Source organism: Scyliorhinus canicula, chromosome 18, assembly GCF_902713615.1.
Source record: "Scyliorhinus canicula chromosome 18, sScyCan1.1, whole genome shotgun sequence".
Taxonomy (NCBI): Eukaryota; Metazoa; Chordata; class Chondrichthyes; order Carcharhiniformes; family Scyliorhinidae; genus Scyliorhinus; species Scyliorhinus canicula.
In genome coordinates this window covers 78954693-78968940 of record NC_052163.1, presented here as the reverse complement: position 1 = coordinate 78968940, position 14248 = coordinate 78954693, and the positions used below count along the sequence as shown (strand labels likewise).

At 48.4% G+C, this 14248-nt stretch overlaps 1 protein-coding gene across 1 annotated transcript in view; it reads left to right on the top strand.

Annotated features, from left to right (window-relative positions):
* The first annotated feature begins 2172 nt into the window (after positions 1-2172).
* LOC119952955 (paralemmin-1-like) overlaps positions 2173-14248 on the top strand; it is a 382432-nt gene continuing 370356 nt past the window's right edge. Inside the window, exon 1 of the mRNA XM_038776595.1 lies at positions 2173-2360. Coding sequence (XP_038632523.1) covers positions 2344-2360 — 17 coding nt within the window. The 5' untranslated portion in view covers positions 2173-2343. The remainder of the gene's footprint in view (positions 2361-14248) is intronic.

Here is a 14248-nt window from a genome sequence, read left to right as displayed (position 1 = left end):
CTATTCCATGCTGTGTCAGCTGACGGGGAAGGTCCCTGAGGTCTATTCCATGCTGACTCCAGAAATGTCCACTAGTTTTAAACAGATCAAAGCTCAGTGCTTTTGAATTAGTCTTGGAGGCATATCGCCAGCAATTCCTGAATTCTGGTAACAGATCCGTGTAGACCTACCTGGAGTAGGAAAGCCGAAAAACAAATTGGGTTTGACCGATGGGTCCGCTCTTTAAAAATACAGTGCAGCTATGATGGGTTACGAGAGCTGATATGGATAGAGGAATTTAAAAACTGGCTACCCCTTAACCTTAGAGGAGCAGGAAGTCCTCACAGCCTGGGATGTAGCAGTCATGGTGGAAACTTTGACCTCACCCAGAGGCCTGGGAACTCAGGAAGACCCTTTTCGAAACCACCACTTAAACCCCAAGAAATCTAAGAAAGGAGAGCTGGATGGGAAGGAGCGGGCTGGGCGTGGGGTGTGTGGCGACAAGGCAGCTTTTAGGCTCGGAGGAAATGGGGCTAGGCTTGTACAAGATCAAGGCAGTACGAAACCTGTGGGCCACCTCAGGCGCAGGGAGCCCGGCTTAGAGGACACCATGCCAGGTGAACTGACACCCTCACCTTCCTTTGTTCCGTCCTCCAGCCCAGAAGCACAGCCAGCGAGGGACCAATGGCTAAGCCAACAGGGTGACGATGACTTGGCCTCTGATATTGTCATGGAGAGGTCAGAACTCCGAGAGGCCGTCGCGGTGTAAGATGATCCCCAGCAGTGTAGCCCTTGGACACTCTGCATGAAAGAGATGATCCCTGACTCGCTCTATGCCCGCTGATCCTGCTCCACCACTGGCAGACACGCAGCCACACGCAAAGCGACGAAGAAGGCCCCATCAGCACGACACTGAGGGGGAAACATTCAGACCTGCGGGTGGGAGGGAGGATCTCCCCGTGGGACTCATAGAATACTAGCTTCCCTGCTAATGGGTGGAGGTCAGCCCAGCTGGGGCTCATTACTTTGCCCTTTGAATACCAGCCTGAACCGGGATCGACACTCTCGCTCGTCCCTAACTGGCACCCTATTGTTGTCTACCATGGGGTGGCCTTAACCTTCACATTTACAGTAAACTCAAGTGAGCCTTCTTTCCTTGGTCTCCTAGATCATTATAATCTTGAAAAGCAGATGATCACATTACTGTTTGTGGAAGCTTGTGTACAAGCTGGCTGCTGATAATAATAATCTTTATTGTCACAAGTAGGCTTACATTAACACTGCAATGAAGTTACTGTGAAAAGCCCCGAGTCGTCACATTCTGGCGCCTGTTCGGGTACACCGAGGGAGAATTCAGAATGTCCAATTCACCGAACAGCACATCTTTCGGGATGGTGGGAGGAAACCAGAGCACCCGGCGGAAACCCACACAGACACAGGGAGAACGTGCAGACTCCACACAGACACGGGGAGAACGTGCAGACTCCACACAGACACGGGGAGAACGTGCAGACTCCACACAGACACAGGGAGAACGTGCAGACTCCACACAGACACAGGGAGAACGTGCAGACTCCACACAGACACGGGGAGAACGTGCAGACTCCACACAGACACAGGGAGAACGTGCAGACTCCACACAGACACGGGGAGAACGTGCAGACTCCACACAGACACAGGGAGAATGTGCAGAGTCCACACAGACACAGGGAGAACGTGCAGACTCCACACAGACACGGGGAGAACGTGCAGACTCCACACAGACAGTGACCCAAGCCTGCATTGAACCCGGGTTCCTGGTGCTGTGGAGCCATAGTGTTAACCACTATGCTACCGCGCTGTCCAACATTACAGCTGTGTGTACTTAGCAGTTCTTCAAAAATACTTAACTGGCTGGAAAGTGTTTAGGGACATTCTGAGGTTGTGGAAAGAACTGTACAATTATTATTACTTTCGCTATTGTTAGTTATATTTCTGCTATCGTTATTCCTGATTACTTAACCTAAACTAAACTATTCAAACCTTCAGCTCCTTTGTGGTATATTTTGTGTAAAGTACTCGATCCCAGTGTGGTTCCTGTATTTATTGGTCACGGACTTGGCAGTATCCCCAAGCAGGCACAAGGCGGCAATACACGCACTGTCCAGTAGGGGTGCAGTGAGACCGTACCTCAGAGCTGAGTAAACACAGGACAAAGGCAATGAGATGTGAAGCTGCTGCTTGCTGATAGCACACTGTCAAAGCAGAGGGGGTGCTTTCTGAGGCAAACAAGCACCCACCGGCTGTGCAGACTGACCCGACTGTACCTCTCCTGCAGAGCAGCCGCCCAGACTCCCCTCCGTAACCAGGAGCAGCACAGAGCAAATGGCATTGGCGATGGAGTAAGTGAATTAAATGTGATTCTGTGGAATAAGCTATTGATCCAGCAGCCTGCTGTGGGAGGGATGTGGGTGTGTATCACTGTACTGCTGTCTGTGGACATTTCATTAGGAGCACTGAGTACTGCACAGCCATGCAATAGCTACTGTCGCTGCTGTGAAGGCTGCAGGCTCTGGAGATTTCTATTCCGCTGAGATTGCATTGTGGTCACACCTATATCCTTGAAGGGCGATGGGATGGATTTTTATAATTATTTTAAATTGTGAAATGGCTGGGAATATAATAGTGCTTCCCAATGGATCTCAATATGGCTGAATCACTCCAAATCCCACCAGTTTATACTGGATATTTATGTTTTCAGTTGATATCTATGATTCTGAGATTCATCCTATTTTATGAAAAATAAGAAAGCATTGCTGTCATCTACTGACCCCACGGTGATCTGCTATTGTGATCGGGTTTGGGGGGGGGGGGGCGTAGGGAATAGAAAGTTGTTTGGATTCTACACCCCCCCCCCCCCCCCCCCCCCGTGCCCGTGCTTCTCGAGTTTTAAATTAACCATTTGTTTCAGCATAGTATCGGATTAAGGCTGAATCTTTTCACGAGGAACTGATTGCCAACTGTGTTTGTGGATATGCTTTATTTAAATACGATTTGTGATTTATTAAGAGGCTGGTATTTTGAGATGATACGGTACAAGGCATGCTGGGCATTTCAGACCCCATTCCCCATCCTCCCCTCCACTGGCAATGAGTTTGTTCCCCACTTGTTCACAGCACGAAGAGCAACAGCCTGCACACCTGGGGAGAGGATGCTCACTGACGCCATGCCAGCCATGTTCTGTCAGTGCCTCTGGGCAGAGAATGAGCTGGATGCTGGCTGTGTGACCAGGGTCACCAAAGAGTGAAGTCTCGGGTACACACACTGAAAGGGATAGCAGCTTGTGGTTGCACTGGGCGAGCCCCTCTCCCCAGCAATCTGAAAATATTCTCCCCCATCTTTCCTGAAGGTTTTTCTGAGCTAACGGTGTGACAGGCACCTGTCCGGTCACGGTGTGACTGGCAGTCCGTCAGGTAACAGTGTGACAGGCACCCCATCACATTACGGTGTGGCATACACCCCATCAGGTAATGGTGTGGCAGACACCTGTCAGGTAACAATGTGAGAGCCCATCAGGTAACAGTGTGACAGGCAGTCCATCAGGCAACAGTGTGACTGGCAGTCCATCAGGTAATGGTGTGACAGGCACCTGTCAGGTAACAATGTGAGAAGCCCATCAGGTAACGGTGTGACTGGCATCCCATCAGGTAATGGTGTGACTGGCAGTCCATCAGGCAACAGTGTGACTGGCAGTCCATCAGGTAACGGGGTGGCTGGCAGTCCATCAGGTAACAGTGTGACAGACATCCCATCAGGCAACAGTGTGACTGGCAGTCCATCAGGTAACAGTGTGACAGACATCCCATCAGGTAACTGTGTGACAGTCATCCCATCAGGTAATGGTGTGGCAGACACCTGTCAGGTAACAATGTGAGAAGCCCATCAGGTAACGGTGTGACAGGCAGTCCATCAGGTAACGGTGTGACAGGCAGTCCATCAGGTAACGGTGTGACTGGCACCTGTCAGGTAATGGTGTGACTGGCATCCCATCAGGTAACGGTGTGACTGGCAGTCCATCAGGCAACAGTGTGACTGGCAGTCCATCAGGTAACAGTGTGACAGACATTCCATCAGCTAACGGTTTGACAGGCAGCCATCAGGGAACAGTGTGAGAAGCCCCATCAGATAACAGTGTGACAGGTACTCCATCAGGTAATGGTGTAACAGACATCCCAACAGGTAACGGTCTGACAGGCACCCATCAGGTAACGGTGTAACAGACATCCCAACAGGTAATGGTTTGACAGGCACCAATCAGGTAACAGTGTGACAAGCCCCATCAGATAACAATATGACAGGCACCCCATCAGATAAAGGTGTGACTGCCAGCCGTCAGGTAGTGGTTTGACTGGCACCACATCAGGTAATGGTGCAACAGGCATCCATCAGGTAACAGTGTGACAGGGCAGCACGGAGGCGCAGTGGGTTAGCCCTGCTGCCTCACGGCGCTGAGGTCCCAGGTTTGATCCTGGCTCTGGGTCACTGTCCGTGTGGAGTTTGCACATTCTCCCCATGTTTGCATGGGTTTCACCCCCACAACCCAAAAAAGATGTGCAGGCCAGGTGGATTGGCCACGCTAAAATTGCCCCTTAATTGGAAAAAATTAATTGGGTACCCTAAATTTATTTTTAAAAAGGTAACAACGTGACAGGTATCCACCAGGTAACAGTGTAACAGGCACCCATCAGGTAACGGTGTGACAGGCACCTTGTCAGGTAATGGTATGACAGGCACCCCATCAGCTAGTAGGGTGACATGCACCCCATAAGGGAATGGTGTGAGGGACACCCCATCAAGTACAAAAGTGACAGCATGCCATCAGATAAAAGTGAGACAGGCAGCCTGTCAGGTAACAATGTGACAGGCACCCCATCAGGTAACAATGTGACAGGCACCCCGTTAGGTAATGGTGTGACAGGCACCCCATCATGTAACAGTATGACAAGCAACCTGGCAGGTGACAGTGCTTGTCAAGTGACAACCACCCCATCAGGTAACAATGTGCCAAGTACCCTGTCAGATAACAGTGAGGGAGGCAGTCATCTCCCTCTCTGCTACTTCATCCAACTGCTCATTTTTAACAACTGAGTTTTGAATGGAGTTGACATTACAACAAAACCCAGTTTGTCCACACATCTGGTGTCTACAGTTACAGTCGCACAGACACATATACATGCTCTCAAACACACAAACACATTCTCACATACATTACCACACTCAAAACACAAACATAAATATATGCACACACACAGACTCAACACACACATTTGTGCTCTCAAACACACACACAAACAAACTCAAGCACATATGCCCTCATACACATTCACTCAAACCCACAAACACACATACACTCATAAACTCCCTCAGAATTCACACACTCAAACTCTCACACACAGATTCACACACACAACCTGACACATACACATACACACACAGACTCACATATGCACAAATGCACTTATACACACCCAAGCACACACACATACTGGTACGCACATGCATGCACAAATACAGATGCATATACACACAAAAATACATATACACGCATACATGCATACACAAACTGACAGAGCATCCATGAATGCACACTCTGACATGTACACATATACAGCAAGAAGGGGTATGAACTCTGACTGCTTTCTCTCTCCTTATCTCTGGGGTCCTGAGGCCAGTACCTACACCATGTTCCCAGCTGCATTGGAATCCCATAGCACAGGAGTGAATGTGAAGTGATTTGCGAGAATCTCCAGAACCTAAACCATCCTTAGCTGGGTAGATTCTGCAGTGTATTCCAGGTGAAAATGCATGGCATCGCTCTGTACAGATCGACAATGAATTTTTAAAATCTATCCTTTTTATGTAATTATCATGATACCCATATTTGATCTTGGTATTCCACTTATTATGCTACCTGCGACACAGCAATTAAATGATGGCAAGAGGTTTCAAATGAAAAGATGTTCACAAGATAAGATTCTGGAAGGCACTGAGGGGAACACAGAGGAGGCTGAGTGACCCTTGTATTTATAACCGAGGACTTTGTCAGAACTGTCAAAGTTCACCATTTCAGCCAAAAAATGTATTCTTCTTTTCTCTCTCCCCTGGGCTGGGATTTGTCTTTAAAATACCACCATTTACTAATGTTAGAATTCAAACAGCATAGAAGTGGCCATTCTGGCCATCATAGCTGTGGTGTAAATCTGGTGTCTGCAGCTCGCCTGTCTAATTCAAAGCAAATTGCGGGGGTCTTAAATTGCAGATGTCCCCTCACCAGTGGCAGGGGCGACCTCTCCACTGACTGGTCGAACCAAAAGTGAAGCCCAATCAGCATCACTTGTCTTCTTAACCTTAGTACGGTGAAAAATCAATTGGCTGAGGACTTTTTGAATTTCGGCTCCTGGAGTCAGCATCATTGTCCCCAAGCCGGGGCTGGACGTTCCAAGCCGGGGCTGGACGTTCCAAGCCGGGGCTGGACGTTCCAAGCCGGGGCTGGACGTTCCAAGCCAGGGCTGGACGTTCCAAGCCAGGGATGGACGTTCCAAGCCGGGGCTGGACGTTCCAAGCCAGGGCTGGACGTTCCAAGCCAGGGCTGGACGTTCCAAGCCAGGGATGGACGTTCCAAGCCGGGGCTGGACGTTCCAAGCCGGGGCTGGACGTTCCAAGCCAGGGCTGGACGTTCCAAGCCGGGGCTGGACGTTCCAAGCCGGGGATGGACGTTCCAAGCCGGGGATGGACGTTCCAAGCCGGGGCTGGACGTTCCAAGCCGGGGCTGGACGTTCCAAGCCAGGGATGGACGTTCCAAGCCAGGGCTGGACGTTCCAAGCCAGGGATGGACGTTCCAAGCCGGGGCTGGACGTTCCAAGCCAGGGATGGACGTTCCAAGCCAGGGCTGGACGTTCCAAGCCAGGGATGGACGTTCCAAGCCAGGCTTGCAGCTATGTGTTCAATGAGGGGCTTCTTCTGCACCTTAGTGTGCTGGCCTTTCTGGACATTGTCCTAACATTGGATGCTTTCTGGAGAAGGGAATTGAATGTGAACAATCTACCAGGAATCCCTCCATTCCCTCACCTTTAACAGCTGACTTATCACTTGCTTATCAGTCTTACATAGATACATAGTAGATAAGAGCAGGAGGAGGCCTTTTGGCCCTTCGAGCCTGCTTCGCCATTCATCACCATCATGGCTGATTATCCAACTCATTAGCCTAATCCTGCTTTCTACCCATCGTCTTTGATCCCATTCTCCCCAAGTGCTATATCCAGCCGCCTCTTGAATATATTCAAAGTTTTAGCATCAACTACTTCCTGTGGTAATGAATTCCACAGGCTCACCACTCTTTGTGTGAAGAAATGTCTCCTCATCTCTGCCCGAAATGGTTTACCTTGAATCCTCAGGCTGTGACCCCTGGTTCTGGACACATCTATCTTTGGTAACATCTTTCCTGCATCTACCCTGTCTAGTCCTGTTAGCATTTTATAAGTCCCTATGAGATCCCCCTCATTCTTCTGAACTCCAGCAAGAACAATCCCAACCTAGTCAATCTCTCCTTGTATGACAGTCCTGCCATCCCTGGAATCAGTCTGGTAAACCTTTGCTGCACTCCCTCGAGAGCAAGAACATCCTTCCTCAGAGAAGGAGACCCAAACTGCACACAATATTCCAAGTGTGGCCTCATCAAGGCATTGTACAACTGCAGCAACACATCCCTGCTTCTATACTCAAAACCTCTTGCAATGAAGGCCAACATACCATTTGCCTTCTTTACTGCCTGCTGCACCTGCATGCTTACCTGCAGCGAATGGTGCACAAGGACACCCAGGTCCCGCTGCACATTCCCCTCTCCCAATTTACAACCATTCAGGTAGTAATCTGCCTTCCTGTTTTTGCTTCCAAAATGAATAACCTCACATTTATCTAAATTATACTGCATCTGCCATTGATTTGCCCACTCACCCAACCTGTCCAAATCTTGCTGTATGATCCCTGCATCTCGTCACAATTCACCCTCCCACCGAATTTGGTATCATCTGCAAACGTTGAGATGTTACATTTTGTTCCCTCATCCAAATCATGAATATATATTGTGAACAGCACCGCTCCCTGTGGTACCCCACTGGTTACTGCCTGCCAATTTGAAAAGGACCCATTAATCCCTACTCTTTGTTTCCTCTCTGCCACCTCAATACATTTCCCCCAATCCCATGCGCTTTAATTTTGCACAATAATCTCTTATGCGGGACTTTGTCAAATGTCTTCTGAAAGTCCAAATATACCACATCGACTGGCTCCCCCTTGTCCACTGTACTGGTTACCTCTTCAAAGAATTGATAGAGAGCGTGGTCTCTCTGATTGCATGGCCTGCTATATATTGGTGTAGGTGTCCAGCATTCGGTGGTGTTTCCAATGATGGGTCAGCAATGCAGCATGTCTCTTTCAGGAGCCTGAAGAGATAGACCTGCCTCTGAGATTCTGGCAGTCTTGGAATCCCAACACTCCATTCGGTAAGAGCAAATAGTGAGAGTAGACCTCTTGATGTACTCTGAGCTCCAGAAGTGCCATTGTACAGACTGAGGTCCCCCAAGCCCTCAATCTTGTTCAGGTACATCTAGGTTCACTGGTGTCAAAACAGAAAATGCTGAAAAAATTCATCAGTGACCTTTCATCATGAGTTCTGATAAAAGGTCACAGGCAGAAATGCTAACTCAGTTTCTCTCCCCACAGATGCTGCCAGACGTGCTGATTATTTCCAGCATTTTCTGTATTTTGTTTTTCAGATTTCCAGCAGTATGTTGCATTTGGCTAAGGTCTTAGTGACTGCTGTGTATCTACAGGGAGATGTTGGGTGTTGTGTAATAAAATGACTTGTTTATGTGGTGATTACATTTTTAAAAATTCTTTCAGGGGATGTAGGTGTCACTGGCTAGTGTCATGGGCCAGCATTTGTTGCCCATTCCTAATTGCCCTTGAGAAGATGGTGAGCAGCCCTCTTGAATTGGTGAAGTTCATGTGGTGTAGTTACACCCACAGTGCTGTTAGGGAGGGGGTTTCAGAAATTTAGCTCAGCGACAGTGAAGGAACGGCCAATATATTTCCAAGTCAGGATGACAGTGACCTGGAGGGGAACGTCCAGGTGATGGTATTCCCATGTATCTGCTGCTCGTGTCTTTCAGGGTGGTATAGGCCATTGGATTGGAAGGTGCTGGCTAAGGAGCCTTGGTAAATTCCTGTAGTGCATCTTGTAGATGATACACACTGCTGCTGCTGTGCGTCGGTGGAGGAGGGTATGTATTTTCTTTTCAGTTTAGAGTGCCCAATTCATTTTTTTTCCATTTAAGGGGCAATTTAGCGTGGCCAATCCACCTACCCTGCACATCTTTGGGTTGTGAGGGTGAAACCCATGCAAACACAGGGAGAATGTGCAAACTCCACACATACGTTGACCCAGAGCCGAGATCGAACCTGGGACTTCGGCGCCATGAGGCAGCAGGCTAACCACTGTGCCACCGTGCTGCCCGGGAATATTTAAGGTGGTGGATGAGACGCCAATCAAGTGGGCTGCTTTGTCCTGGATGGTGTCGAGCTTCTTGAGTGTAGCTGGAGCTGCACTCATCCAGGCAAGTGGAGATTATTCCATCACACTCCTGACTGTGTCTTGTAGATGATGGACAGGATTTGGGGAGTCAGGAAGTGAGTTACTCACCGCAGGATTCCCATCCTCTGACCTGCTCTTGTAGCCACAGTATTAATATGTCCGGTCTTGTTATGTTTCTGACCAATGGCCTCCAGGATGTTGATAATGGGGGAGTCAGCGACGATAATGCTGTTGAATGTCAAGGAGCAATATTTTGATTCTCTCTCGTGGGAGATGGTCATTGCCGGGCACTTGTGTGTCTCTAATGTTCCTTGCCTATTATCAGCCCAAGCCTGAATGTTGTCTGGATCTGACTTCATTTGCATGTGCACTGCTTCAGTATCTGAGGAGTCGTGAATGGTGCTGAACATCATGCAGTCACCAGCAAACATCCTGTCTCCTGACCTTATGATGGAGGGAAAGTCATTGATGAAGCAGCTGAAAATGGTTGGGCTGAGGAATCACTCTGTGCCCTGCTGACTATTAGAAAGAATGCAATCTAATGATAATATATGCAGGTTAGGTGGATTGACCATGATAAAGTTGCCCCTTAGTGTTCAAAGATGTGTAGGTTACATTGGGTCGGGGGAAAGGATGAGGGAGTGGGCCTAGAGTACTCTTTCAGAAGGTCAGTGCAGACTTTATGGGCTGGGTGACCTCCTTCTGCATTATAGGGATTCTATGGATTCTTTGGATTTACATTTCTATAGCACCTTTCACAACCTCAAATTATTCCAACACAAATAGTCAATGAAGTGTCAGAAATGTGGTCATTGTTTTAATGTAGAAAATGTAGTGACCAATTTTCACACAGCAAGATGTGACAAATAGTAATACCATTACCCCTAGATAATCTGTTTTTATGACATTGGCTGAGGGATAAATATTAGACCAGGATGCCTGGGAGAACTCCTCTGCTCGCCCTTGAATAATGGCTGCAGGATCTTTCTACCTGAGAGAGCAAACGAGGCCTCAGTTTAACATCAGATCTAAAAGATAGTGGCCGGGATTCACCGATATCGCGGCCAAGTGTTGACGCCGGCGACAAAACTGGCGCAACCGACGCTGGTGTTAACGGGCCTCCAGGCCCAGTAATTCTCTTCTTCTTCGGGGGCTAGCCTGGCGCCGGAGTGCTGTGTGCTGCTCCGGCGCTGAAAGCCAGCCCTACATGGCCGGCGCAGATCCGCGCATGTGCGCCACGGCCGGCGCGGGTCTGTGCATGCACGCCACAGCCGCGCCGCGCATGCGCGTGGTTGCCATCTCGGTCCCGGTCCCCGAGCAACATGGTGGAGCCCTACAGGGGCTCGGCACGGAGGAACATAGGCACCCCCCTGGAATGAGTGCGCCTGCCAATCGGCAGCCCCTGATCGCGGGCCTTGCCACCATGGAGGGCCCTCCTAGAGTCGGATCCCGCAACCCCCCGACCAGCACGACCCCCACAGCCAAAACACTGAGGTCCCGCCGGGTGGGACCATATGTAAACCACACCGCCGAGATTCGGCGGGCACTCTGCTTTCAACGGCCTCTGATCAGCGCCACAGCAACTGCACAGGCGCGATTGACGCTGATTCTTCAGTTGCCGGAAAATCGGCAACCCGGCATCGGAGCAGCGTGGTGGGATTTGCGCCTCTCCCCCGGCGATTCTCCGACTCGGTGCGGACTCGGAGAATCCCAGCCAGCATCTTTGACCGTACAGAACTCTGCCAGGTCTGCAGTGGAAGTGTCAGATTGGGTTTTATACTCCGCGCTGTGGAGTGTTGCTGGAAGTCATAGCCTCTGACTCTGAGATGAGTTCGACACTTTTAAACTTAACATGGTGACCAAATAAAAAAAATGGGCGTACAGAATTTCCGCATTAATAGGCCCCGCGTGCGACTTTGGTGGGACTGCTCCCCCACTCAGAGAATCAGCTCAAATTTACTGGGGAGAATTCCCAGGTAATTGCCAAAACTTTGGTTCTCCCCACTCAAAGATAAATCTTTACTGTTATTGCATTTATAAAGGAAGAGAAACACACAAGTCTCTGATTCAACCTTTCCATCAACACTCAACGGAGAGTCCTGATGGGATCATGGCAGCTGTTTCACACCCAATAACATCGCAGTGGACTTGACTGTTGCTTCGTGTGAACAACATTGAAACTACATGTTAATCACATGTCACGTTCCTTTAGGTCATTCAGAGTTTGCCTGTCTGTCAGGGAAATCCCTGAATCTTGGACCCAGACCCTCTTGGCAAAATATTTTTCAGCATTGTTATGTCCATCATTGGCACATTAATACCTCACCCCCTCTCCCCCTGTTATGGTGTTTTTTTTAATCCCCTGTGTCACTGTAGCCATTTTCAATTGCACCAGGTTGCTGTTTTTGAACTAAACCATCAATTGGTAACAACTAATTTTAGAGTGACATGTGGGCAGAGTCCCTGAGGTGTTAATTGGTGGGCTGAAAACTTCTGAAGTCAGGGACAGCCTCACAATTCAGGCCCAAGCACTTGCACGGTCTGGGCAAACTCATAGTATCGCTCCGTAGAGCCTAGTGTGGGATCAGAGTGATGGTGGGCATGGGGACAGATATTGGGGAAAACCAGAGTCTCTTGGATAGTCAAAATCCTGCTCACCCCTTGCAGGGTATTCTGGTAACCAGGAGGCCTCAAAGCCTGCAGATCGTCAAAGCCGGGGGAATGGGTAGGTCCTTAAATATTTTACACATTCATACTCCAATCATGAAGGGTCTCTGTCCACCAATTACCCTGACACTGTTCTGGACCATGGACTAGATTGAACACCCCTATTCCCACATCTTTAGTCCATCTGTGTATAGCTTTCTCCCCTCATCACTTTGTACAAAGTGTGATCGTAAACTTGCCTTGCCTATTGTGCTCTGTGAGTAAGCAACATCTTCATGTGCTCCGATCTAGCTGAGGAATCAAATGTCTCTCAGAAAATGTCTCAAATATCTCTGATTGAAATGAATTTCTCAGCCTGCGTTTTCTTAAAATATTATTTACACTGGTAGCCTCATCACAGTATACCCTAGTATGAGTAGAAGGTGATATATTGGTTTCGAATATTGGTTCTCCAATATTGCCAGCGGCAAAGTTTGGAACTCATCGCAATATGATCCCAAGCTCGGTGAGGATAAATGTGTGGATACACTGAGAAAACGGTCAAGTGTATCTATTTAGAATGGGCAAGAAGATCTGAGGCTATGTTCCAGTGGGTCACTTTTGCCCAACTTCGCACCAGATGGTCTACGAAATTGATAGAAGACTATCAATAGGTTGATTGAATATTTCAAATTTCATGTTGCAAGGCATAGGGGCATCAACTGAAATGAGAGAAGCTAGAATCTACCGGCAAGTAAAGGTTACATGTAGATAATTAATGCCTTCTGTGATTGGATGAGTGACATAATGATTTATAACTATGTATTTCAGCTCTGCTTGCTGTTGAAGTTTCGAAGCAGTAAGTCAGATAAATCTTTACTCTTCAGATGTAGCTTGGCTCGTAGACAGAGATTAATGGACTAATTCTATTTTAAAAATACTCTCCATGAAGTCATTGCAAAGATTAGCCCCACCAACAGGCTCTGAGTTGAAGTAGAATTTTTTTAAAGTATTTGTTCTTGTGATGTGGGCTCCACTGACTATGCCAGCATTTATTGCCCATCCCTAATTGCCGTTGAGAAGGTGGTGATGAGTCGCCTTCTTATACCACTGCAGTCCATGTGGTGTAGGTGCTACTTTGAAGGGAGATCCAGGATTTTGACCCAGCGACAGTGGAGGAACGGCCGATATATTCTCAAATCAGGATGGTTGGAGAGGAACTTGCAGGTCCGAGTGTTGCCTCAACTCTTTCCATGGCTGGTGAGCGCAGAAGTGTTGGAATGCTCCATCACCCTCGGGAACATTAGTTTAATTTAATTTGTTAAGTTTCCTTTAAAGTTTTGTCTTTTCATCAGAGTGCCCCTTTAAGAGGTTGTTAATTTGTTCATTAATTTATTGGGTAATTTGTTCATTTTCTTTTATTCAAAAGTGCATGAACAGAGACTTCTGCCTTTTTCCATTGAGTGTTGTATGCAGCAGTCCTGTGCAACAAAAGATTAAGATGCTTTATGGACATCCAGCCATCTGTATTTCCAGTTCTATGTTTATATCTGTTATGACCCACTCCAGGGACAGAGCTGTACAGCATCTGCTTCCCCACCTACAACCATTTTAAGTTTATTGACAACTGAAGAATATAAAAGAATCAACAACATGCTAAAAACACAAAAAACAATAATCTGCTGAAACATTTGCAAGACACCAAACAAGACAAAACCACCAGCTCTCAAGCCAGCATTCACCCGCCACCAACAAACCCCCCCCCCCCCCCCCCCCCCACCAGCCCCAACGGTAGCCCCTCTTCGGCGGAAAGGGGCCCAAATGAGCAGCGCAGAACACCGGAAAAGGACACACTGGTGCAGGACACGGTGTGAGAGAGAGAGAAAGAACACCCACTCCCCTCCCAAGAGGGGGCACAATTCACCCCAAAACAGATCGCTTAAACAAAGTCAGCATACGACCACCTCTCCCAGCGCTCCCCCCCCCCACCCC